Source organism: Varanus komodoensis, unplaced genomic scaffold (genome assembly GCF_004798865.1).
Source record: "Varanus komodoensis strain SLA01 unplaced genomic scaffold, ASM479886v1 scaffold9, whole genome shotgun sequence".
Lineage (NCBI taxonomy): Eukaryota > Metazoa > Chordata > Lepidosauria > Squamata > Varanidae > Varanus > Varanus komodoensis.
Window position 1 is genome coordinate 28720509 of NW_025336598.1, and position 26491 is coordinate 28746999.

Sequence of the window (26491 nt, forward strand, 5' to 3'; positions counted from 1 at the left end):
AAGTCCAACTCCCAGCATGCTCCAGACAGTTAAGCTAACAGAGACATACTCATAGTTGTAGGAGTTTTTTTCCTGTATAAACCTGCAGAGGATTCCAACTTAAAGAGCTACCTATTTTCACCCCACTCGAGTGATAGCATAGAAAAATAGTATTGAAAGTATGCAAGTCAAAAAACGTCCAACAACTTAAAGACTACAATTCCCAAGAAGCAACGAGACCGTAGTTAGAGCATCTTGGGAAATGTCCCATTTTTTTCCCCCCAGCTAAATAGAACCCTTATATTGCAGGCGGAAATTGTGGCGCCGGAAGTAAAGAATTGTGAGCATGCTGGTGTAGAAAGCAGTCGACTGTGAATGGGATCGTTAGGCGCGTGCTTCATTTTTGGCATTTCCAATTTTTTTGCATGCGGGGGGATTTGGGACTGGAACAAGAACTGAGTTGGCCATCTTTCACTATGTGGATTCAAAGAAGTCAGGCAACGTAATTGGTGAGTGGCACTTGCTTGGCAGTAGGTAGGGTGGTCGTGTGGTCACTCCTACCTGCACTCGATATGTTTCTCCTGAACGGGACAGTCGAATGCAGAAAGTTGCAGACTGTTTAACGTGAGTCCCGGAAGTTGCTGATCTTATGGCTGCAAGGGTGCCAGGGTAAGACATACCGATATTAAGGATATGAACCCATCAATTCAATGCACACCCCAACAGAAGGGCTAGCTGCAGTGGCAGGTGGTGATAGGAAGTGCTTTACTGCTGTTGGTAGTGCAGGCTTCATGCTAGATGGGGATGAGACACGTTCTGCCTTTAGAAGAGGCTGAGCAGAATGCACCCCCCCAAGAAGCTGCGCACAGGTTGCCAAATCATAATGCACAACTACTTGTACATGCTTGCTTGCACAAATGTAACTTCAGTTCATAATCTCGTTTTTTCTAGCACAGCTTCATTTATGCTAACAGAATGACAATTACATAATGTCCTGTATTAGCTTGTTCATTTAAGGAAATAAATCAACATTTTCCCTATGTGGATTGCATGTATAAAATACAGGATTATAGTTACAGATAATCATGTAGATTTATTGGAGTAAGTATTATGTCCAGTATACCACCCCCCCCCACTACCAAGATAAAACTCTATTGTTAGGATAGATATTTAGATTTAATAAGTATTTATAAATAAATTCAAGTTTAGTAGACCTTGTTTGCCACATTGCTTTAGATATTATGCAAAAAAGATTGTTCTGATTTTCAAATTACAAATAATGTTTACATCTAGATTTGTCCCTCCAAAAATGGAAAGAATTCTTCAGTGTACACAGGGAATTGGAACACAGTGGAAGCTTCCTGCAGGAAGGAAAGAGGAGGAAGTTGGTCTGACTGCAGTTTATCTGGGCTCAGACAACCCAACAAGCTGTGTCTAATCAAAAATGGAACTAAATGCCTTTTTACAGCTGTGCATGAGGCAGAGGGGGTAAGAGAAGACTGTGCAAGCTCCTCTTGCTAAATGAAGCTGTTGTTCATTGGAAGAAAATTGTTTACTGAAAAAGGGGGGTCACCATAGGCCAGTAGTAGAGCATGTGTTTTTCATGTAGAAGGTCCCAGGTTTAATCCTTGGCTTCTCTATGCAGGGCTGAAAAACCCCTACCTGAAACCCTGGCAAACTTTCACCACCACTCAGTGTCTACAGTGTTGGCCTAGAAGAACCAGTCAGCATAAGGGAATTTCCTATGTTTTGTTTGGCCCATTGATGTGCTATAACTCACTGATCTAGAGATACGGACCAGTAAAAAATGTGTGGGTGAATAGTTTGTACGGACTTATTTGGGCTAATTAATTTTAAATTAATGCTTTTACAGAAACTTCAAGTTCCTTTCTACTCCATGAAGTATCTTCAAAGAAAACAGGAAAAGCAAGAGTTTATACGTCTGTATAAATACTGTACCTTTTTACTATCATGTGGTTTGCTGATGATCAGGCATGAAGGATGAAAACCTCATTCTGGACCAACATAAAAGGAGGACATTAGAATGACAAGAATGCTTTGCTTAAGACGTTTTTACCCATTTGCACTGAGGTGTTGCCAGTGTCGAACTGTGAGCAGTGACCCCTTGCTGAGCCAACTAAGTAACTGCACACATGAAGATGAAGTGTTTGATCTTGTTGGAAAGAACAAAACTAAACTCTCTGAAAAGCATGTGGGAAGTGCAATTGATATACTTTGGCAGTTTCAAGAGAAAAAGCATAATTTCCCAAGGAATAGTGATTATGTAAAAAATCACTCACACTTTATTATGCTAAACAATTTAGCAGAAAACAAGATTTCCTATATGGATAATGAAGCATTGATACATATGCTGTACAATATACTCAGGTCAGCAGTGTGAAATAGAAATGTAATGAGATCAAGTTTCTTAATCTGTGACTTTAAACCAGTAGAAGTTTGTTTATTTTTCAAAGTTGGGCATTCTGTTTACTGTAGAAGCATAGCTTGCTGGTGTTAGGATGTGCTAGTGGGCTACTGCCTGTAATTATTTGTTAAAAAGGTATGATCTAGGAATGCATCTCAATACCTCTGTTCAGTTTCATAGAAATTGATGAGATTGCTATCAGTTATAGCAGATGTTTGTAAGATGTGGTATTTGCTTTTGAAAAAGCAAAAGATGGAGAGAAACTGAGGATTTGGTCCAACCCTAACGTAAGTGGAAAGATGCTTAAACAATGGGACTTCCACTTGCATGACAACTTCCTTATCCTCTTCTCCTGCTACAGCCCCCCATGTAACCCCAAGATCTACCCTAGAGTGTCCTGCAATAATTCTGCTGGTAGAATAACAAAACTGGATGCAACCTGAACCTTCACAGGATATCAAGGCAAAGCAGTGATTACTGCTGCAGTTACCAACCCCAAACAAAACCCAACTGTTTCCCAAGCTTATAGAATGAGGTGGTCAATTTCAGGAGGTCCCAGGGCTATCTTGATTCCCTAGAACCTTTCCATATGCTGCCTCCCCTATGGCTTCTCAATTAAAAAAAAGTTATTTAAATGATATCCATGTAAATATCCGAACACTTAAGAATGGCCAGGCCGTATTAGCCTGCAGTAACTAACTTTGAGCCTTGGGCACCCCATAGCAATTACAAACACCACTTCTGAAGAAGACTTTTTGGGGGCAGGTTAATTCATGGGCTGCATGTTATCTACTCTGATGTAAAACAATGGAGAAGTAAACATTAGTACAGGAAGGAGAGATGAGAGTATCAGCAGTTGAATTTGAGCAATTGGAGTTACAAGCACCATGGTAACAGATGGTTTGAAGATTTAAGGAATTAGGTCCAAAGCCCTTGAAACAAAAGTGGATTTTGGAGGAGAGTGGAACCATGTACATTTCCAGGCATTGATCCATGAACAGTTGCAAATTAGATTCCAAAACTCCTAGGTGCTAGGGTTAGGTATATTGTATCAAATACACACTAGCACCCTGCTATTTGTAGTACATTTTTGATTCTATAGTTTCTGTCCATTTCTGTTCAGTGGGTTACAATAACTATACAGAGCTGTTTGACCTGTCTTTTGATCTTTCTGAAGTCTCGGCGTTGAAGCCCATGATTCACTAGTAAGAGAGCTGGTTGTGGAAGGCTGGAGAAGATTAGATGGGCAAGTACCCTTGTTCTTTTGCATATACACTGGAGGTTTATTTGTACATGTTTATAAAAGTTATCACAAGATTCGTACTGGCAACCTTTAATATTGTAAATGAATTGTAAATTGGTTTCTCACTCTTGTCCATGCCCTGTTCAGTTAGGCATCTGCAACCTAGGCATCTGTGGGTCAAGATAAATTTACATCGAGGACTGTTGTACTAATGGGGAGACCCTCAAATTGAAGAATGTACCAGTCCACTTGTTGGCTCAGGGTAGATAGTAAATTGCAAGTTTAGGCTGCACTTGTATATTTACTGGAACCTAGAAAAAAGCCACATGATATATAATTTGCAGGTTGTTCTCCAGGGTTTTATAGATCATTCCTGCAAAGAAGTTGATATGTCATAGTAGATTAGTAATAGGTGTTCATAAACTAGATACATTCTTTGAACTCAATTTACATTTATTTTGTGTGTAAATGAGGAATTATCTGGGTAGTGTTCACTGACTGATTACTTTTTCTTTTAGAGAATTGGATTTTTTGTTTCTGGGGGTGGGGCCTAAACAAAGCAAAGATATCTAATTGAGAAAAATTGGTAGCTTGGCTTTATTGCAAGCTCTGTGAAGATTTCCTTTTTTTAAGTAAATAACCTCTGTTCCAATATGGCTTTCCCTGTGAGAGTTAAAATCCCCAAGATCCTCAGACTCATGTAGGGCATGGCAGTATTGAGTAAAGCTCAGTACTCTAGTGAATGGCAAGCACCCTTTGAGAAACCTCTTTGTTGTATCTGGTGGGTTTGGTTCTGGCTCAAGTGGGAGATGTTCCAGACCAGCATTAGATGTGTCAGAGATCTCTCTGCTAAGTTCCAGCTGTGTATGCAAGCCTGGTGTGAAAAGAAGGGAAGGCAGAAGGGAAGTAAGAAGTGTATAGTGCAAGTTAAAGTAATACAAGTATCTGTCTGACATAAACCAAAAATAATGGCTTGGATCCAGAGAACCATCTATCTAAATATATCTATCATTATTTATGTGCTGCATTTAAGAGTAGAATGATGCACTTAGGATGGCAGCTGAACTGACATATTCAAGTTAAAGGGTAGCCAATTATCAGTGCAGCAATTCCCATAAGATAATGGGTGGTTGGAAGTGGTTATCTGACTGCCAAGTAAATATAATTTACACCCTCTGGTTATCAAGTGATAGGTCCGAGATTTGTAATGGATAACAAGGAAACAGGGTGCTCCTCCTTAGGAATATCTCTTGCATATGACATGTGTGGATAGATGCTTATAATAGTCATTCTTTGTATATACAAATTTTACAGTTTTGGTATGGTAATGGATTTTCTTTGATATACTCACAGACTGAGCCTAGCTGCGCTATCTAAATTTGCACTGTGCCTACATAAGCAAAAACTAGTCAAAAGTCCTCTTATGGGTCAAATCGCTGAAATTGTGAATAAGAACTTGGATTCTATGCAGGATACAAGGTAATTTTAACAAATGTCTCAGATGCAGAATTGTGAGTACTTCCCTTTAATGTAAGCAAGCTTTTATAAAACTACTTTACATATACCTGGTTAGGTCTATTTTATTGTATAGTTAAGTTAGCTGCACAGCATTGTAAACCAAAGGAACAGCTGTACCTCTCAGGATCTTTCTTTCATTGATGAATTCATTGGGAAGACAGTTTTTGCTCTCCGATTTTATCGATGGATTCAAATCCTCTTAGCCAGCTGCATATTTAAATCAGTCTATTTTTTCCTGTTACTGGCAAGTAGTTGGTGCTTTTATACAGTAACTAGTTAATATACCTGGCTTCAAACACTTGCAGTAGCTCTTAGCTGGATACAATGAAGCCTTCAAGCAGTGTTACCCTTACTTAGTTGTTAGAGTAGAGCACATTATGCCTGCTTTACCCGAGTGAAGTAATGCTTGCTGGCACCACTAGGCATTTATTTATTTTTCGATTTATATCCTGCCTTTTTCCTACAAAGGGCTCAAAGCAGCTTACATCATTCTCCTCCTCCATCTTCTCCCCACAACAGCAACCCCGTGAGGTAGGCTGGGCTGAGAGTCTGTGACTGGCCCAAAGTCACCCAGTTGGCTCCTTGGCCGAGCGGGGACTAGAACCCAGGTCGCCTGAGTCCTAGTCCCACACTCTAACCACTACACCATGCTGGCGCTCTCACCATGCCAGCCTCTGCCATGATGTACCTCTATAATCTCCTGCCTTATGTGGCAGCTGTGCAACTGTTCCTTGAACTGTGCACCCCAGCTTCAGTCTGCATCAGCAGCAAAGGTGGTTAGAGATGTCTGACCCTTAGTAAGTAATGATGGTATTCCAAACATCAAACACATGGACAAATTAATTAAAATGAATTTATGAACTTAACCAAATGACCTTGCAGTGTACATTCTAAGGTTATCTTAATAAGCATGCCAAGTTTCAGATGTCTAGGTTTGGTGGGCTGGACATTTTGGTGCTGAAAGACAGACAGTCTCTTTTATAGCTCAGGAAGGACAGCTCTTGACGTTTGGCTTAATTTGGCCTGCAAAGGCTTGGGCTTTCCCAGTGGGCCCTGCCCTTGACCTGGAGGTTATGGAGTGGGGGGGCTTTGTGAGGAGGCAGAGAAGAATCCCCTTATCCCATGTTGGTAATTGGCAATAGCAAGGAGATGTACCTGTGCACTGCTCTTCCCTGAATGGAGAATGCAGAAATGCAGGGGAATCCATTTGTTACCTCAGGTCACAGATCTGAGATGAAATGGCATGGGGAAATGGCAGCTTTGCTGTGTACAAGTCTTATCTGATGGAAGAGGACCCCTGCACAGTGAAGCCTGTTCTGCCAGGGAGCTAGGGGGTCACCCTTTCCACATGTCTGCTGGGAGCCAGGTGCTTTGTTGCCCTACATCCTCTGTCTAACCGGAAATGGCATGGCAGCAAAGTAGCTTTGCCATGCACACAGAGAGACACGCCAGAAGAATGCTGCATTGACATGAAAGGACAATGGCTATGCCCCTTGACATCAGGGGAATGGAGCTACCTCTTTGGTGTAATTCAGCCTGCAGAGAGTGTGGTGGGGTCATACAGTCTTCCAGCCTTTCCCAGTTACCTGCCTCTGACACAGGAAGTGAGCCACTTTCAAATAGCAATTGGGAAAACATTTTTAAGCGCAAGTTCTTGTGTCCATGTGGAGTCACTGTAGCTATTGATCACCATTTTAAAAGGATTTATTTTAAACTGGAACAGGCTGAGAAAAAAGTGAAAAACCATTGCCTGCCCCTGGGTTTGCCACACTTTTCACCTGACCTTGGAACTGCATTTAGCTTTAAATGTCTTCTGGATGTTATTTCTGGAATCTCAAGTTCTTACCCTAGACATAGCTACTTTGCTGAAGGTCCCACTGAGATCTCTATTCTCACTCCATGTTGCAGTTTGTTCCTGGATTTGTGATAGTTGCTTGCCAGAGACTGAGATCAGGACTGGGGATGTAATGTAGATGAGTCTCCTGTTAAGTAAACTTAAGGAAGTGTAGTTAAAAGTAACCCCCTCTGTGCTCAATGGCTTAACTTCAAGTAACTGGTATAGGACCCAACCCTTAGCCTCTCAGATATGAAGTAAATATGTCAGTTGTTTTGCTTGCAATCACCGCTGTTTGGATGATCTAAACAAAACAGATGGATTTTAATTATTTTTAAAAGAACATTTTTGCTTAATGTGTTCATTTTGTCTGCCTGTTGTAACATATGTGTAATAGAGTCCACCCTCTCAGTTACTCTTTTCTCCCATTCCTTTAGATTTCAAATAGATCATAAATATGTACTTGATCATATCCTGCCAAATAGTTCACCCACACACCCAACATGTTCTTTTAATATATTTTTAATGTGGCCTTCTTAAATAATGTTTCTTGACTTGGTGATTAAATGTAATATCTTTTGAACGTTTTTAGAGTATTACCAGTTTTGATGAGCAGCATATCTAGTGTTATCTCGAAGAATCTCCAAAATCGGTTAATGCAGAAGGCAGAGGGTGCTTTGGAAAATATCGAACTTGTCTCCTCAGATCATGCCATGCATTTTGTACAGTTTCTCCGAAATATCAAACTACAACATCACCCATTGTTGGATAAATGTAACAGAGTTTTTCTGCGGGATGCAAAGCAACTGGATGTTGAGGAATTGAGCACCATTCTTCAGCTATACCACTCCTTACGTTTCAACAATAGTGCATTCAGATTAGTTGCTAAACAGAGACTGATGGCAATTATGGATGAATGCAATAATCCTTTGAGCTTTACTCAACTGTTTGCTGCTCTTGCACCCATGGCAGGACCAGCAGTCAGAGAACAGTAAGTTTTCCTGTTGGTTTAATTGGCATACCTGTATGCGTATTTCCTTAAAAGTACTGAATATCTCAGAAGGTTCTGTGAAAACTGCTGCTGTTGAAGGGTTATAGGTACAGGCTGCAGTCCAGCAAAGGGGAACTTCAAGTGCAACTGAGTTGTCCTTGGCATCAGCAATAAGTGATAAAATACCTTCCTAGGTACCTACTTTCTTGCATGATCTTACCCCATCTCAAGAAAAGTAGATTGCACACATGAAGTAGAATTCCTCCCCTTTTGCCATGTTTCTGTCTCTCTCAGATCATGCGGGACCAATAGAGATGTGGTATATGGGAAAGCATACTCTTGGAGAAGCACAGTAAAGGCTTTGTTAAGATCCAAAGGCACTGTTTGCTTCCTTGAAAACTGCTTCAAAAGCCTGAAGGTTCTTAAAGATCTACGCTGAGATCAAGAGAGACCCTGGTGCACACCTTGAAGGGTTGGCGTGCACCAGCATGGTTCTGTGGATCACATAATAGCATAGAACCCAAATCCATTGCTGCAGTTCCTGTTTTTCTTTATAAATGGGACAGCATTTTATTCAGAAGTGCATATTTGGTTATTACATCACTCTGCAGATACTGTGCTGATTCATATATCAGAATAAGCCACTGCATTTTAATTCACTTGGGGGGCTCCAAATGTGTACCAGCCACCATTTTGAATGCCCAAAACATGTGGGAATGTGCCACAGCTTGTTGTGTTGTGTGAACGTGGGTATCAAGGCTTATCTAAAGGTTGTTTAACCCTCAGCACATGATGCCTGGCTTCACATGATGCAACAAATCATTCAGCACCCCAATTGTGGCTTGTACATTTAAAATGGCTCCTGGCATGCATTTCAGCAACCAGCAATGCAAGTAAGCCACAGTGGTTTGCCATGACACATGAAACAGGTAATTGATACAAATATCTGATTTGGAACGTTGTTGCCAAAAAAGCGTTTCTTCCAAAAGTATTTCTATATAGTTGATCTTGCCATCTTCTGAGCTTCTTATTACACAAGAATTGTTAAAGCCTTGTGCTGCCCTAGAAATGCAAAGTGAAGGCCACTGTTCCCTATACAAAAGCAGGAGCTATGTTTCCTAGTTTCTACCTTTTTAATCCAACAATCTGGAATGTGCTTTTCTTATCTGGCATGACAGTCTTGTAATGGTGAGAACACCTGATTAAATCTGGAGCTTAACAGATTTGTTTTTGGCTGAATGGTTATCAATAGAGAGCCAGTGTGGTGAGTAAAGTCTGTTATCTGGGGACCCAGGAGATGCAGGTTCTAGTTCCCACTTGGCCATGAAGCTCACTGGACCCAACTTATCTCACAGGATTGTTGTGAGGATACAGTGGACCTTCGTAAGCCACCTTGAGTTCATCACAAGAGGAAAAAAGGTGGGATATAAATGCAGCATGACAATGGTAGAGGAACCACATGGTTCTCCTTACCCTGTAAATAGTTCAAGTTATTTTTAAAAACATTAAACACGTTTCTTTATAGAATTTCTCATTTTTCTAGCATGCTTCACTTTGTTATGAAATAAGAACAATATAAACATTGTCCTTTCCTTTTGGAACTGTTGGAAATATGGGCTATCTACATCTGTACCTTTTCTTTCTTTTTAGGCTAATTGAAACAGCTCTACTAATTGCAGATGAATTTGATCATCTCCAAACATTAGCAGTGGTGGAAGCTTTGAAAGAAATGAAGTACAGAAATTCGCAGCTGATTAAAAAGTAAACCTTCAGTACAAAATAGCAACACTGTTTTCATTTTAAGTAACTACTCTTTTCTGACTAGTCAGAATGGAACAAGTGGAAATTCTATCACTACTTAATCTAAACATGTTTGAGATAGAGGACTAGATAACCATGTACTCCATGGTTTACCATTTATTTCCTGTAACACTACAGTCCTAAACACACTTATTGGAAGCAAGGCCCATTGATTTTTGAAGATCTTGCATCCAGGTAAGTGTGCCTGGGATCATGGTGTAACTTCTTGCTGGGCAGGTTCATTGTGACTTTTCAGCTGCAAATTGCCTCCTGCATTTATGTAATGCTGAGCCACCCCCACAACAAGCTACACACTGTGAGCGGTTCATGGTTGTTGTAGCTGTGGGTTGTGCTTCCTTCCTTTTGCTTCATTCTTCCAGCCAGCTCTGGCCCATTTCTGGAGTTTGCGGCAGAATCTAGTTTTTTAAACTGTTGGAATATGTTTGCACATTTTTAGACTGGGAAGTAAATGGAAGGGAAATGTACACAAATGCAATAGCTGAAAAGGATTTGTGCACTAGTAGTGAAAACAAAATTGATCCAGGTGCACAAATCCTCCCCCCACCCCCATTTACTTCCTAAACAATAAGTTTGTATATATTTTCCAGTCCAAGAATATGTAATAATGTTCCTGGCAATATTTTTCCTACAGACCCCTTAGCGATCAACAGTAATTCCTCCAGCCCCACTCATAGGGCACCGTTCACCAAGTCCCTTTTAGTCTCTCTCTGAGAATTTTTAAAATTTGCTTCTGGGTGCAGGTGTGCCAGGCCTTTTCAGCTTTCCTTGTGTGTAATGCAGGAGTTATTTTTGAGAAAGCATCCTGGTTTTAAGGCGTTCAGGCTGGAGTGGCAGATGCCATATTGCAAGAAATTTAAAATCCATCCAGTAATTTTTTGTGTGTACTTTCTTCTTGGGGCTAGCATCTAGGATACTTTCTAAAGGTAATCTTTATTGTGATTTGCCACGATAACAAAATTTAACATCAACTGTTTTTCGTTTCAGGATTACTGATGTCCTTCATAAACACTTGGATATGTACAGATCAACTGAGTTGGCCAGATTGTTGCGGTCTATAGTATTCCTACAAGTCCACGATCCTGACTTTTACTCCAAATTACAAAAATGGCTAATTCGGTAAGAAGGTACATTATATCAGCAACTGTAAAGTATTTATTATTAGAGCTATATCCCTTATTAGAGCTATATCCTTATTAGAGCTGTATATTAGAGCTATATCCCACCATATTCCTAATATGGTACAATCCAAAATGGCATATGTGGGCTGCTATCCAGGCATTGGTGCCTCTCAGATCCACTTAGCATGGTTGCTATAGCATATGCATTTAGACCTCTTGCCTCTTCTTTAGAGGAGACCTGAAAACTTGCACATTTCTATATTTGATGTAGTTTTGCAAATAAATTCACAAAGTTATTAGCCCATACAAATGTTTACTATGCATTCATACCAAATTTAGAAAGTAAATTTCTTCTAAACATTAAGCATTTGGAGATTTGGCTCCAGAAACAACTACTACTACTATTACTGCTACTAATACTTTTTCTTGATCAGATGTATTTATTGCCCAGCTGGCCCATGCTAGCATACATGCAGACTGCTGTGGTGTTGATAACAATAGCTGTGGCATAGATTGAAAAGAAGTAACAAATAAAAGAAAGGGTTTTAATAATTTTGTGGTGCACTGAAAGCTTGAATGAAAACGAAAACAACTATCTTCCAGTTTGTATTTTGCTTTCCTTTCTTACTTATTTTCTTACTTAAAATAACAAGGCCAGTGATTTTTTTCAAAACTGAAAAACTAAATTACAAAGGTATTCACAATATAGTAAAGCAACTTTTAAAATGGTCCTTGACTGCATACTTTGAATTGGTGGTACAAAAGTAACCACTTTAAAGTTTTGATTCGGTTTTTCGGTATAATAGGAATGTTTTTTCTCTATATAATGCTTTTCTGATGGCATTGAATTAGTGTGCCTCTGTTGATAGAAAGTTTGCATCTGCAAATCTAGGAAAAAGAAAATATCTTCCAAAAATTTGCTGTAGAGTCTCCCCCAACCTTTTTGCAATAAGTGGAAAAAGGAGGAAGAAATTGCCCAAACTGACCCGACTCTACCAAGAGAAGCCTTCTGTCAGCAGAGGGACACTAGCAGAATGCTGCCTTATTTTGTACATTTATACAAAATAAAATGTATTTTAATTTTGGGCTGCAACATTTAAACAAGTAACTTGTTAGATTATTATTATTATTATTATTATTTAATCCAAGTGCTTATCAAAACTGCAGATATCATGATGGGCACACAGAGGAGGAAAGTCCCACTTCAGATAAGATGTGAAAGTGTGCATTTTGCTTCAGAAATCTTTCATTTGGCCATATGCAAATTTAATTGATACATTAATCAATCAAGGAACATTTATAGGATTAATAGATTGAATGTTCATATATCAGGATGTAGTTTTAATTTTTGTAATTAATTTTCATCATAAATTTAATAGTTTGTTCAAAGTTTGTTGCGCTTAGCTAAACCTGTTGGGAAAAAAATCTAAGTGGTTTTGTAAGCTGTCTTAAGATCCATTTCAGATAAAGATGGGATAGAAGTGTTTTCTAAAAAGTAATAATAATTCTGATCCAATCTGTGATGCTTGCTTCCGTTTTCCAACATCAGGGATGCAATACAATACAGTGGTACTAAGCACACTTAAGTAGCTTTCATTGATATCCAGTGGATTTTCTTTGAAGCAAATATGCATGTTATCTTTGTGTAAAATGTTATATATGTATGTATGCATACTTGTGTGTGCGATTATAAATATTTTTTTACAACTAACCATTGATGAAATTCTTTCTCTTTTTAAAAATTCTAGCCGTTTACAAGAAAGCGTCACCCTAACAGATATTTGTATCCTAACTCATCTGGTCTCCATTCTTCCTTCTTCTCACATGGATGAAGCTATAGCCGCTCGAATTGATGGCATCTTGCCTCAGTGCAACTTGAATTACTTGAATTTCTTTGCCACAGCCATCACAAAGTGGGTTCGTCATAACCAGTCAAATCAGAGACGCGGTTCTGGGTTGCATGGGATACTTTTGCAAAAGATTAAGTATCACGCATTTCAGAGACTTCAGCAAGCCAATGATCTGGATCATCTGTTAGAAGAACTGAAATTCCTAGCTGGAGAGTGGTTTGAAGAAATACTTCTTGAACAAACCATGGTGACTCTTCAGCGCTTGGTAGACCAAATTGCATGGAAGAATATGCTACTTTATTCATCCTTTATTGTCAAAACCAACTACCTCTGCCCTCTGTTACTAGATAAAATGGCTGCTGTTGCCATGGAGCATGTAGATAAGGTACTAGTGATGTGTTATCATTTTATCTCCCTTGAAAGCAGAAGTAGCATGCTGTGTAATATTGGGGAAAAGTTGCAGCTTAATGGTAGAGGACGTGCTTTGCATGCAGGTCCCATGTTCAATTCCCAGCATCCCCAGGAGCGTTGGGAAAGACTCCTACTTAAAATCCTGGAGACCTGCTGCCGGTCAGCATAGACTAAGGATGGTAGGATTTCCACAGTCCAGTTAGCTGCCTCAGATCAGTACCTCCTGGAGGACGTGTTATTACAGAAGATTTAAACTTGTCTGCTTTTTCAGGGCCATATCAGTTAATCTGACTGTCAACTCAGTTGTATTCATATATTCGCTCATAGGTTTAACTTGTGGTCCAATGTAAAAAAAGTTGTGCAGGACTTCGTCGCACAGGCCAAGACCCTGCGAGGGTTCGCTTGGAACCGCAGGGCTTCCCTTGCCTCCAGGCTCTGAGTGAGCTCCAGACTGGCCTTAAGCTTTGCACTCCTTGTCTGCTACTGCTGGGAGAAAGGAACATGAGTGCTAGGAAATTCTGCATTCAACAGCAGGACCTCCCACTTAGCTTATCACCTTATGTCCACAGGGGAGGGACAGATGAACTGACCTGAAATGTGCTACCTGCTTTCAAACGCACCCTGGATAGAAACCTGGCCACCAAGCAAAGGGACGTAAAGTACAGTCCTGTGGTCTCCTGACATTATCTGTGGGGTGGTCCTAGAACTTTTAGGGGCCCTGGCTCTGAGGTGCTCCGTTCTGAACATGGAGCCCCCGCCCACTCCCCACAGCCAGTGCACAAAGAACAAGGATAAGGGGAGGAGAAAGTGTGTGCTGGGGGATGGGGACCAGAGGACCCTTGACTTGCTTAGGCTGTATCCAGATGGTGCCCCAGCCTGCTTCCCTCCATGGGGCTTCATCTAGATGGCTGCAAAGCTGGGGTGGTGAAGACCACTGCTGCTGCACCTCAGTTCATGCACTGGATGCTCATAAGTTTGCACCTTCAGAGGCATCCATGTGCTGAGTGTGAAGGGCTGCCAGGGATTGCTGCCTTACAGGTTCATTAACTGGCTTTTCAAATGTGGGAGCTACCTTATCTTTAACAACAGCAAAAATGAAGCAGCAGAAAGGCTGACTATAATAGCAGCCCATAGTTGTGATTTATTACTACTACTTAGACTTAACCTTCTGTTGCTCATCTCACTTCTCTTTGGCATTGCACTGCAAGAGTTTTTTAAGACCTGCAATAGATCTGCAATAGATTTTAATATGTATTGTTCATATGCCTGTTTATTTATTGTGTTGGAAGCCATCCCGAGGCTCATGCGAATGGGATGGCATACAAAAAATTTCAAATACATAAATTGCCACCAGATAATGAGTGCATGAGAATGAGCAACCTGTTGGCAGATATCAGTGAGTTTGGCAATCACTGATAGACAACTGTGGCAGTCACAGACCATCTCCTTGGGTTTCATTGCTTTTTCAATAATTTACATTTCTGGCAGACAGATGTGATAGATAGTTGTGCACACTCTCTTTTTTTCCCTCCTCTAGATTTACAAATCAGAAGCATACTTGCTTCTCCTCCCTTTTGCTCGTCTGCATTACATTGATCCTCCTCATGTTCAGGAATTTTTTGAAGCTTGTATTGGACAAAGCAGCAAACATATAAGTAAGTTCATCCTAAGGAGGAGATTGTCAATATTTCCCTCAAAGTGCAAGTTAGCAGCACATGAAGAGAACACAATATCAAACACAATGTCTCTCTCTTGCTTAAACGAAAAGAAAGTAATATAATGTGCAGAGCCTTCTATTGTTTGTTTCCAAGTGGGGATTCTTCCAACCTTTTCAAACATCTGTGGGTAGAGTGAATTGAAAGTGGTGAGCAGTGAAATGTTCCTTTCTGTATCTTTCAAAATAACTGCAAAGCTAAGCAAAGGCACATTTTAAAATGAATCATGGCAAAGCACCTCCTGCTGATTCAGAATAATAACGGAGTATTAAGGTAAGATTTTATTTTCTTGTTTCCTGAAAGGGTGCTTATGAAGTTGCCTTGTCTTGTGGAGAAGCTGCCAGCACGGAGGTGTCACTTGTGCCACGGGAAGGCGTGATTGCACAGTTTCACAAGACATGGCGATGCATGTGAAGAGGCTGGCAGCCAAGGGCTGAGTGAATCAAGCTGTAGGAGCAGCCTCCATACTAGTAGTGATTTCCTTACATCAGCTATGCTGGAGATAATGTGGGTAGAGAATCTGTTCTTCTCTCCCGGCAAATGTAAAGATTAAGGACTCACAAATAAGCCTTGTACCATGCATCAGATCTGTGTTTTGGGCTGTGATATTTGCCATCATGTACTTCCTTCCATGGTGGTTACCCAGCTGCAGAGAGACCCTGCAGTGATAGGCAGGCTAGAAACTGATGGCAGAATTTCCATGGCGAGAGCTAATTGTGTTCTCTTGTAGTATTTGCCCGGCTGCTGGTACATGCTAAATGTTTCACATTTCTGATAGGGTTCTGAATTAAATATAAAAATGCTGAGCATTCATGGAGAAGTTGAAGGGGTCGCAGTCATACTGTGTTACATCACAGTGGATCCTTATCATGGGTGGCTGGCCACAGGGTGGGTCATTATGTGCAAATAAGCCACTCTGAGTACCCATGGCTTGTAATGAGGCTGTTTAAGGTGTTTTGTTCTTGAATGGTTTACTGTGCAGATCCAGCATGCGTTCTCATTCTCAATTCAGGAATAGCTTTAGAGCAGTGAAACCTTCCACTACTCACAGACTTGTGAGTGCCGCCAGCATCCTTAAAATGGAATTTTAAAAAATAAGAATCTTGAAGAAATGGCCAAGGAATGCATCCTGAATGTGTTTGCAAGATTTTGTTTTAATTCCAGTCCTGCACAAACATGGAGGAACAAATGTCAGTGGCTAGGAATTTTGCATAATTGTCTACTCTGCCTTGAAATACGAGCAGTTTCCTCCTCCACTGTACTGCTATTCGTGCATCTTCTGTGACCCCACTTGCTGTTGTGTAACCCTCATTTATATCTGACATGGATATGGAGACCAGTGGAGGTTAGGTACAAGTGCCAAGTGGAGCTGAAAGAGGTTGGCAGTCTCAGGAGAGAAATGGCTTTACGAGTGGGTGTTCTTACTTCCGTGTAATGCGAAGCAGTGTGCGTGTGTTAGCAAGGGAAGTGCCAAAGTGAAGGACATGAACAAGAGAGGAGTTGTGGGTATGCTTGGCTAAATAGCATACAGGTGGCCTTGCCTCATGTAAAGATCCTGAAAAAAGAGCAAGAGTCCAACTCCCCCCCGCCCCTCAAATGCAGAGAAGTCTCCAGGTGGGTAGTATGTTAGAAGCAAGGGACAAGCTGCCGCCTCACCGAACCTCTTCTTGGTACAGTGATATAGGAACTCATGCATTGCTTATGTTTCTACATGTTGGATCAGCTGGTGAGAATTAGTCAAGTTGTGGGGAACATACTAGTATGGTGATTCAGAGTTGCAGTCTTTTCTAGAGTGTGTCGGCCTCTATTGCCTGAACAGTAGCAAGGATCTGTGTTCCAGGAAATTTTCTGTTTCTCACTTAAAATGGCCTTGACTGAACCTTTCTTGGGCATCAAGTTTGTGGTTTTTCCTTTTTCCTTGATGGCAAATTATCATTGTTTCAGGAAATGGATTGTGGGTATTTTGCACCTCCAGTTATAATCCATGTCAAAGGCTTCTTTTCACTCTTATGGTACTGGGAGTTAGACTCACTGGTTTCCTGACCCATGTTAGCTGGAACCTGTCAAGATTGAAGCACTCACTTAATTTGATCAAAGTAATCGTTTAAGGCTTGTCAGCAGAAAAGAATGATGAGGTGATGACCAAAAAACCAGGCTTCACAAGAGTCTAGTCAGTGCTCATTTCTTTCGGCCATTAAAATCAATTAGGCTACATCAGTTTAATTGGTGCAATTCTAAATACAAACTTGCTTGCTACTGGTGTGATAGTTTGAAAATGTACTCACAATACTGACAGAAGGAGTTGAAGCAAAGCTGCAGAAGTGATTGTTGTGAGGAACCACTTTCATTCGGGAAAGAGGGCAACTTATCGCTTGAGAAATGTGGCCAGTGCTTATAGAAATCTCAGGTAATGGGGAGAAATGGAAAAACAACATGGGTTGGGACAACAGGACTACTGTTTTCCCACCCACCTGTCCCCAGTCTTTTTGCCATTCTTCTGTTTGTTCCTCCAATCCTTCCCCACCAAAAATTTCTGTAACTAATTAGGCTTTCAGAAGCACTATTATATTAAGTAAGCAAATAGAGGCACACATGTTAAAAGTGTATACTTTTGAAATCAGAATTTGAGTTTTCTTGGTGGAGAATTTAGGCTTGCTGTCTGTTTCATCACCTCCACAAACAATAATATCAAATATTCATGCCTGTATTTGCATATTTCTCTCTGTACAGGTCGTTTTGAGCCACATCTCCTTGTGCTGCTTGGTTATATTTGTGCACTTATTGAGCATTTTCCAGCAGATCTGATAAAGGCTATATTTAACATCAAATTCTTAGCCAAACTAGATACCCAGCTTGAAAGTAAGTGATGCTTAAACTGCACCTTTAAAATGTTGTATGGGCTTAGGAAGTATACTTATATTTTGTGAATGTACTGGGTTGGGCTGGTTTGGTTTGGTTTTTGTGGGAAGGGGAACTGGAATGGTCTACTGTCTTCCAAGACACCACTAATTTCTTCAGCCTTTGGAGAATAGGGTTTTAGAAAATGACTTCAAACACTTACCTGGAAATAAGTTCTGTTAAACAGAGTGGGATTTACTTGTGAATAAGCATGCACAGGAGTATACCATCGTTACGTGTGTGTGTGTATCTGAGAGCACACATACACAGTGAAAATAAGCTAATCTCAGAATTTAGTGAGCTTTGGCACAACCCACATTCTTATCATCTAAAAATGGGCCAAGCTTTATGCTTCTTTGCTCCAGATATTTTATTATTTATTATTGAATGCTTCATAAAATGTCTCTCTTGCTGTACCATAATTCTTATAGTGCAAACAAGATCATAATAAAATCAACACTATAAAACTAATAAGGCAACACTGCATAAAGTATAATATCATATTGCAGGGAGTAGGATAATAAAACACATTGTAAGAACTAAGATAATAAAACAGAAAAGTAAAAACATTTCAAAATACTTTAAAAGATCTTTTTCACCTTAAAAAATGTAAATGTGCCCCAGTTCATTGTATGAAATATCAATGCATCATTGCTCCTCCTTGCAACAGGAAAAGGGTAAAATCTGATCCAAACTATACCTCTTCTTGAAGATATCATCTCGATATCCCAGTCCCATGTAGTGAAGAATAAGCCTTTTCTGTTGTATTCCTATGTGCAAATAAATACAGTATTGCCTGGATCAGGTAGTTCTCCCTAAAGATATTCTACTATGCAAGGTAGGGCAGGAATGAATTGTTGGTGTGTTCTGGGATTGTTCAACAATTCAATTCTGTCCAGGCTTTTTTTAGCAGACCAATGAGTTAAAAGTAATCAGGGATGGTAACAGGACAACTAAAACAGGAAATGGACTGCGAATGGCAAGGGATCCTAAGAACAACAAGAAAGCCTTCTTCGGATACATCCAAAACAAAAGGCATGTGAAAGAGGAGGGTGTCCAGCTACTTAAAGTAGATGGCAGAATAATAATAGACAGCAAGAAAAAGGTGGAGGTCCTTAATTCCTACTTCGCCTCAGCTTGCTCCCACAAGAAAAGCTACAACCAAGAGGAAGTACAATCTGAAAGTGAGAGATGGCAGCCCAAGATTGAAAGACAAATGATCAAGGAATACCTAGGTTCAAATCTCCAGGGCCTGATGAACTCCATCCCAGAGTCAGAAAAGAACTGGAGGAGGAACTCTCAGAACTATTGGCTATTATCTTCAATAAATCTCAGAAAACAGATGTGCCAGACAACTGGAGAAGGGCTAACATTGTCCCTATCTTCAAAAAGGGAGAAAAACGAACTTAAGAACTATAGACCAGTTAATCTGACATCAGTCCCTGGAAAAATTTTTGAGCAAATCAGGCTGCAGGCACCTCAAAGAAAATGTAGTGATTAATAAAAACCAACATGGATTTATCAAAAATCCTGTTAGACTCATTTAATCTCTTTTTTTGACTGGGTAACCTTCCAAATGGACAGAGGAAACATAATCTACCCCAACTTTAACAAAGCTTTTGAAATAGTGCCCCATGACATTCTGATAAGCAAATTAACAAAAAATGGACTAGATAGGAAACTATTAGGTGGATCCAAACTTGGCTACTAAGCTGAACACAAAGAGTGCTCATCAATGGCACCTTCTCAAACTGGAGGGAGGTAACTGGTGGGGTGCTGCAGGGTTCAGTCCTGGGCCCAGTGCTCTTCAATATTTTTATTCATGATTTAGATGAGGAAGTATAAGGAAGCATAAAAAATTTGCAGGCAATACAAAACTTGGGTGGAATAGCAAACCCCCTAGAAGACAGAATGAAGATCCTAGGCAACCTTGATTAAAGCAACAGAATTCTGTGCTGAAAGAAACAGAATGAGATTCAATAGGGACAGGTGCCAAGTTCTCCACCCAGGAAAAAGAAACCAAATGCATCAATACAAGATGGGGAATATGTGGCTCAACAGAACTGAAAAATTATATATGGGAGAAAATGAAAGCTTACTCTATAAAGAAATGTAATTTTTATGGAATGCAGCTAGCTACAGTGCGGAAAAGAGACCATGGGATTTGGCAATAATAAAAAGGCTACCTAGATATTAAATAACTTCCTAGCAGAGAACGACTTACCCTGTATGGCACTAATTTATCACCTTCAGCTACAGCCACAGATCCCTTAGTGTCATAGAAATATTTGGAGAAATTTATTAGATAATGCCAATTGAGCCTAATTTGCTAAAGTCACTCAGTTTTAGCAAATGTCATATTTGTTTGAAACATAAGTAAGCATAATTAGAAAAATTCAGCCCCCAAGTTGCTATTTAAATTTTGTCTGCTGTACTGCAACTTTGGTCTGGCTCAGACTCCCCCCACCCCCCGTGGTTGGCACCTGTCCTCATCTGTTCACTCAGATGAGAGTCCCTGCACTGAATAGGGCCCACATCCAAGTACAGAAGATTGCAGTCTCCCTGGCTACCTCGAACCCCGTTGTGTCCTGCCTGAAAGGAAAAGCGTGTCCAACCTCTGCCCCCAAAAGTCATCCATTTGTGCTTTGCTTCAGCTGCAGCCAGGCAGAGCAGCCACCCTCTTCCTGTTCCCTCATAGAGAGATGGAGGGAGGCAGAGCAGGCAACAGGAACAAAGGCAAGGAAGTGCTCCCCCCCCCACATTGAATCTGTGACATGCTACTAGCTGGGGCCCCTCGAAATGCCAGACAGCTGAAGAAGGCATATATGTGCAAACTCCACCTTCCACATTTAGGAAGAGGGTGCCTACATCACCTGAATAACATCGCTCTTTTGAGGGTCACCTGTCATCCTTAGCATATGGCTTGGCAGTAATTTAACCCTGTCTAGCTTCTTCTGGTGCATTGTCTGCACCTTCCTTTTCTGGCATTCTCAAGTATTCACGTCCGCTTTGTGGTTTGCAGGCCACTTTTGGGGACTTCCTGACCCAGCACATGTGTTGGGTCATTTGCCAGAAGTCATGCCTATATTGCTATTATACATGTCCCCTAACTAATAGCATGTTTGTGTTCCCATAATACCCCTTCTGCTTGTTCCATGATATTATTTCTACTATATTGATTGTAGTTTAAGCCTAGAACTCTCTTCCTGAGAGAATCTACCTTTATCAGGGACAAGCCAGGAAAAGTCCTGACCACATCAGGTCAGCATAGCTTGTAATTACGTTCACAGTGAGAGAAAGGCAAAGTCATATGCATATAGTTTTGCATAAGGGCTTGCTTGTATTACAATATTCATAACACAGATAACGAGTGCATTGGCCAACATGCTTGATTTAGGTCCTGCAGAGCACTTGCATCATCCGAATTGGATCAGTTAACCAGTTATTGGTGTACTCTTCAGAATAAATTGAAATGAGACTATTGTGTAGTATGGGTATAGAGGTGCAGGAATCGGAGCCCCCCTCTTCCCATCACCTAAATGTTGTGCTGCCATGAAAACAAGATTTAAATGCCAACATAATAAATAGCAAGTTGTGATGCAGTCTTTTGTCAGAGACTGCAATGAAGCCAAACATGATTTCCCTCCCCCAAATAAATTTTAATTGAACTTCATTGAGTAATTGTTATGATCAACAAAGAGCTTTGTAGCCTTAGAAATAAAGGTGTTTTGAATTCTGCATTTTGTCTTTTTCATTGCTCACACATCCAGTTCTACAGAAAACACTGCTAGTTCTTGGTTTCTGTATTTCTGGGTGAGGTAACTTCCAATTAAGTCATTCATAATGTCTATCCTAAAGGGCTGCCTGCTTGCTTTAATACTAAGAGATGTGCCTCTGGACATGCTGTTCTAAATTCTATTTTGGTGTTTGCTTTGCTTTTTTTGGGGGGCGGGGATTAGTACTCCCTGTTTCCTTAAGCAGAAAGGTCCACACCCGACTGATGGAACTGAACCGAGCAGTCTGTTTAGAGTGTCCAGATCTGCAGATTCCATGGTTTCATGAGCAATACTGTCAGCAGCTTATGCAAAAAAGTGAGTCTTTACATGTAAATATTCATTAGAGTTCTATTTATTTCTACTCGGAGATTACAAAGATGGAAGGCTGGACTGCTCATTCTTTCAATACAAGCCTGCCTTGTCATCATGGATGAATTTGCTTTGTCAAACAATATGAGTTTTTTAAAATAGTGAGCAAAGCTACATACAGTTTCTGATAATGTAAAATGTTCTTGAAAAGTGAGTGTTGGTATTTTGTATTAGCAACTCAAGGTAACTTTCCTTTATATTTGGTTCTGACTTCCCCCTCACTAGGCAGTGGTAACCGCAGGGCGCTGCATCAGCAGATTCACAGACTGCTGGGAGAAATTTTGGGAGGAAGCCATTTTGTCAGAGTGTCTGTATTCACCTCTTACTACCATGAAATTGGTGAGTGTTTCGTTAGTGGAAAGTTCTCTTTGGTTCAAAGCTTCATGAAATGTATCTTCTGAGCATCATTACCAGGTCAGTGACTTAAATGGAGAGAGAAGGAGAAACAGAAAATTTCATTCATTTAGTTGTATGCAACTTCAGGTGTAGCAACCACATTATTAGGAGGGAACAGGCTAAAATCAGCATCTGAAGATAAGACAGCACAGCTGTTGGAGATCCTCTGTGTACCTAGCAAGACTGAAGGGAGGCTCGTCTCTCTGTCTTCCTGGTAACTGATCCAACACCAGCTTCATGTGGAACACAAGTGATGGGCCCTTGCATCATAGTTACGGCTGCTGCTGGCTGGCTGGCTGGCTGGCTGGCTGGCTGCACAGGCCTGCGATGCTTTCAGCTCCATTCTTGCTGCTGCCCAAGTGGCTCATGTGCTCTTGACCTGGTTCCCCAAATGCTTTGGCACACTTAAAAATACCTGCAGATAGCGAGACGCTGTCTCTGGAGATAGCAGCGGGGAGATGGGTGATCAGAGATAGTAGAGGGACAGCTTGGGACGTCTCTGTGCTGGAGGGGAAGCTGTCCTCTACCTCCTTTCAGGGACAGAGCCATTCCTTGGTATCATCCAGTCACTGCGATGTGGGGCCGTCCGCCCTCCTCAAAGCACTTGTGCACCGCTGGTTTATATTATTGCAGTATTGCAGTTTTGTGCTGGATCCTAAGGTGTAATTTTCATTTTAAAATATTTGCTAGAAATGTTATATCATGCCATGTTGTCAGTCACCAGGAATAATAATTATGTTCTTTCAGATTTTGAATGTGTTCTTGATAGAAATAAGAAGCCCCTTCCCTATGTGGATGAGAATGGTGCCCGGGCTGACTTGAAGAACGTGCACTGGAGCCAAGAGAGCCCGCTCTTGGAAAGGAAGGAACTACCTCCAGGGGCTCAGAGGTTATTCTCTATTTTCGTGTGGTTGGTTATTCAGCATTTTCTCTCCCTTCGTATGGGTTTGCACCAGCTTTGCAACTAGAAATGCAGGGAGTGTGGTCCATCGTATCCTTTACTTCCCACACCCACTTGCGCTTTGGAGCAGGAGAGTGGCAGACTGCATTTACATTTTCAGTTACCAATATCTATACATGATACTGGAAAGTAATACTCTGCTGAGCTTTTGTAGGATTTGTTTTCCCTGGAAAACGTCCTGATTTAGAGGCAGAACATGAACATGTGTGTGTATGTGTGAGGAGTTTACTTTGCGCACTCTGCATTTTTTTTAATGCCTCCTCACAGCCTTCCCTGATCTTCTGATGCTGGTTGATACCTTTTTTTTACTTTAAAAAGGATCCTTCAGGGCAGGCATTCTTCATCCCAGCCAGTCAACAATCATGTAATTGTCATGATGCCATATAACCTCTTAACTCTGGCTATGGGATGACAGTGAGAGAGCAAATGAATCATATTGGGTTTCCATTAATTTATTGCAGCTTATTCAGGAGGGACTCCTTTTGTTCTATATGCAGACTCACTCTCTTATTGATCGATAAGAAATTTCAAACTTGGATCTGTGTTTGCCAGTCAATAGCAAATAGATTTCTCATTGGCTCTATTGTAATTAAAAAAAAATCTGCTTCAGTGTGTTTTTGAACTGTATTTGCTCTGAAGAAAAACTTGCAGGAATACTTTTAGAAGTATATGTATGCCACATGTAGATCACATTGCAGAGATTCTTGCCCAGTCAGATATGAGATACTTCCCTTTTGCAGTGTTGCCCATTCATTTCAAAGGAGGAAGGTGCATATATGCTGGGGAATGAGCATGGATTAATGGGAACCAGGACAACTGTTTTTGTTAGAGACATTTTGTTCATTCTTCAGCCTTCTCATGTTTACAACAGATTTTCAGCCTAAAATTGCCTTAACCAAAAATGAGAAGGCTTTTTCAGATTTATTAAATATACTAAAACAATAAGTATGGTTTGCTTTTATATATCATCATATCTGAAAGTCAATGTTCTGGATTATATTTTATTCAGAATTGCAGTGGAGTTTCTTGATTCGAGTGCCTTTTGCAGTAATTCAAATACTCCAACTGGAGAAACAGCTATAAAAAAGAGACATTTGGAGATTCTAGGTTACCATGTTGTCCAGGTATGGTGTGTGCTATGTTTTGTAAATATTAATTAGAATTGTATTATTTGAGAAAATACTGCCATAAGCGGAATGTGTCTTATCACATTTTGTATCTCCTCCAAAGATTGCAGTCAAATCTAAAAGTAGCCATATCATTGGACCAATACTGTGGATTTTTGTACAAAAAAAGTTATGTAACTTTTCTTTTTTTCAGATTCCTCATTTTGAATGGAATTCCATGGAACTGTCATCAAAGGATGCTTGGATAGAATATCTAAAAAAGAAAATATTTGAAAGGGCTTGACTGTTGCCATATAGAGAAGACACACAATCATGAAGTTATTTTATGAGGAATTTTATTATGAAAATTAAATGTTTTCAATCTAAAGAAAGTTTCTGTGAAATATCTTTAAACTGGAGATCATCAGTGTGTCACCAAACACATACCATGACTCTAATCCCGCAAAGGAAATTTCTGTGCAAAAGCAGGCTTAAATACCTGCTGTCTTTACTGAATACACATTGTGTTATGGTGCTCCTTTGGATTTCTTTTAAAATGATGAGATAAGTTGTCTGAAGCAGATGGAGACCATACGCCACTGCTCCCTCAGGGATCAGACCATCTCTCTTTATACTTGGAATCGGCCAGTTTTGAAAGGGTTGCACATGCTTACCAGAATACCCTTTAAAGTAGGGAAATAGAAAAGATGAGTGTACAGAGGTAACAGCAGCAGAAGAGAGACAAGACAAAAAAATATAACAAATGCAGGAAGACTTGCATGTGGAGGGCATATGAAAGTGCAGTCCTGTAGCATTGGAAGAGAGTGGTATGCTTTAGAATATAGAAGGAGAAGCAAGAGGGAGTGGGAAAGACCCAGGGCTGTACTAAGGAGAAGAGAATGCTGAAATACTTACCCTGTACATAATGCTTTCAGATGAGGGAAGTTACAAATTATTTGTTAGAAGAATAAACAACGATAATCATGGCTAAAAAATAACTGGATTAAATGTGTAATGAATTTTCTCTGGATAACAGTGCAGTTCTGTTAATAAAAGTCCAAAACTGGCCCCACAGAGTGATTTTATATATTTTACATTTCCTTCATGCAGAAAAACTAAGAAAAGGAAGAAACAGTGTCCTGCTTGAAAAGTAGCAGCAGAAGAAAATCTGCTCCTGTCTACATGATTTTGGCTCAAATATATGATAGTGTTTGTGTATAGCCAGTTTCCTTATCTTGCACTGTCTCTTTTGTTTAGAGCAGGTGCAATGCCAAATGCGAAATACCAAATGATCAGATTAATATAAAAGAGCTGAGTAACTGCTGATTTTTTCCCTGAATTTTGGTGCTTGTTTCTCATTTTTCTAATCTTAACATGGTTTGTTCTGAACTTCTGAGAATTTTAAGTAAGGTTGCATGAAAACATGTGCATTTTCAGTGTTGCTTAATGTACAGAATTTTGCAAATTTTTCTAATGTATGTTTAAACATTTTTTGTTATTTTCATTGTTGTGTTTTTCCCAAGAGAATCATTTTTGTACACAATATTGATTGGATAACTACAGAAAAGTGCAAATTGTGAAGGATACTGAGTTTACTTCATGTGCTGGGTTCAGATGTACTAAAATGAGAACAGAATGCATTCTTCCTGCATCCCTACAGTGAAACCACCTGTTCTTTCTGCAGTTTTACTAAGTCTGCATGGGCCTCCTTGTTCTTTCAAAAGAAATTTACACAAAACTGCAGCCTTGGACTATTATCACACCAGGCAACATCTGTGCCACATCCTGCCTCTTTTGCTTAATAGTCAGTCTATGTGTCTTAGTTTCTCCTAGTAGAGGAAAGTATGTCACTGCTTGTTTTGCAGAACTGCTTTTGTCTGCTGCACATGGCAGTCTGAAATTTCTATAGTGGTGCTGAAGAAAGGGGAGCCCCTATCACGTTACTAAAAACAGGTCAGAAAAGCCTGGCACACTTCCTCTACCAATGCTGGCAGCAAATTACTGAGCTGCAGAACTTCATGTAGCTTCACTTCTCAGTGTCCAGAAAAGATTAGCTCATGTTTTAACGGTAATCAAAGGT

At 40.3% G+C, this 26491-nt stretch overlaps 1 protein-coding gene across 4 annotated transcripts; it reads left to right on the forward strand.

Moving 5' to 3' along the window:
- The first annotated feature begins 308 nt into the window (after nucleotides 1–308).
- Nucleotides 309–25479, forward strand: FASTKD1 (FAST kinase domains 1). Of its 4 annotated transcripts, none has more exons than XR_006413546.1 (15): nucleotides 309–488; nucleotides 1853–2367; nucleotides 3582–3650; nucleotides 5001–5126; nucleotides 7592–7990; nucleotides 9641–9751; nucleotides 10796–10927; nucleotides 12678–13164; nucleotides 14728–14845; nucleotides 17636–17764; nucleotides 21763–21894; nucleotides 22174–22287; nucleotides 23092–23254; nucleotides 24315–24429; nucleotides 24626–24640. XR_006413546.1 is itself a non-coding variant. In XM_044418322.1 (15 exons), exons 2-15 carry the CDS (start codon nucleotides 2024–2026, stop codon nucleotides 24713–24715), a joined length of 2508 nt encoding a protein of 835 aa, XP_044274257.1. In that variant the 5' UTR covers nucleotides 310–488; nucleotides 1853–2023; the 3' UTR covers nucleotides 24716–25479. The 4 variants fall into 4 exon arrangements, 3 of the variants coding, with proteins under 3 accessions (XP_044274257.1, XP_044274258.1, XP_044274259.1); XM_044418322.1 differs by having other exon boundaries at nucleotides 310–488; nucleotides 23092–23233; nucleotides 24626–25479; XM_044418323.1 differs by lacking the exon at nucleotides 309–488 and adding an exon at nucleotides 561–648 and having other exon boundaries at nucleotides 23092–23233; nucleotides 24626–25479.
- The last annotated feature ends 1012 nt before the right edge of the window (nucleotides 25480–26491 follow it).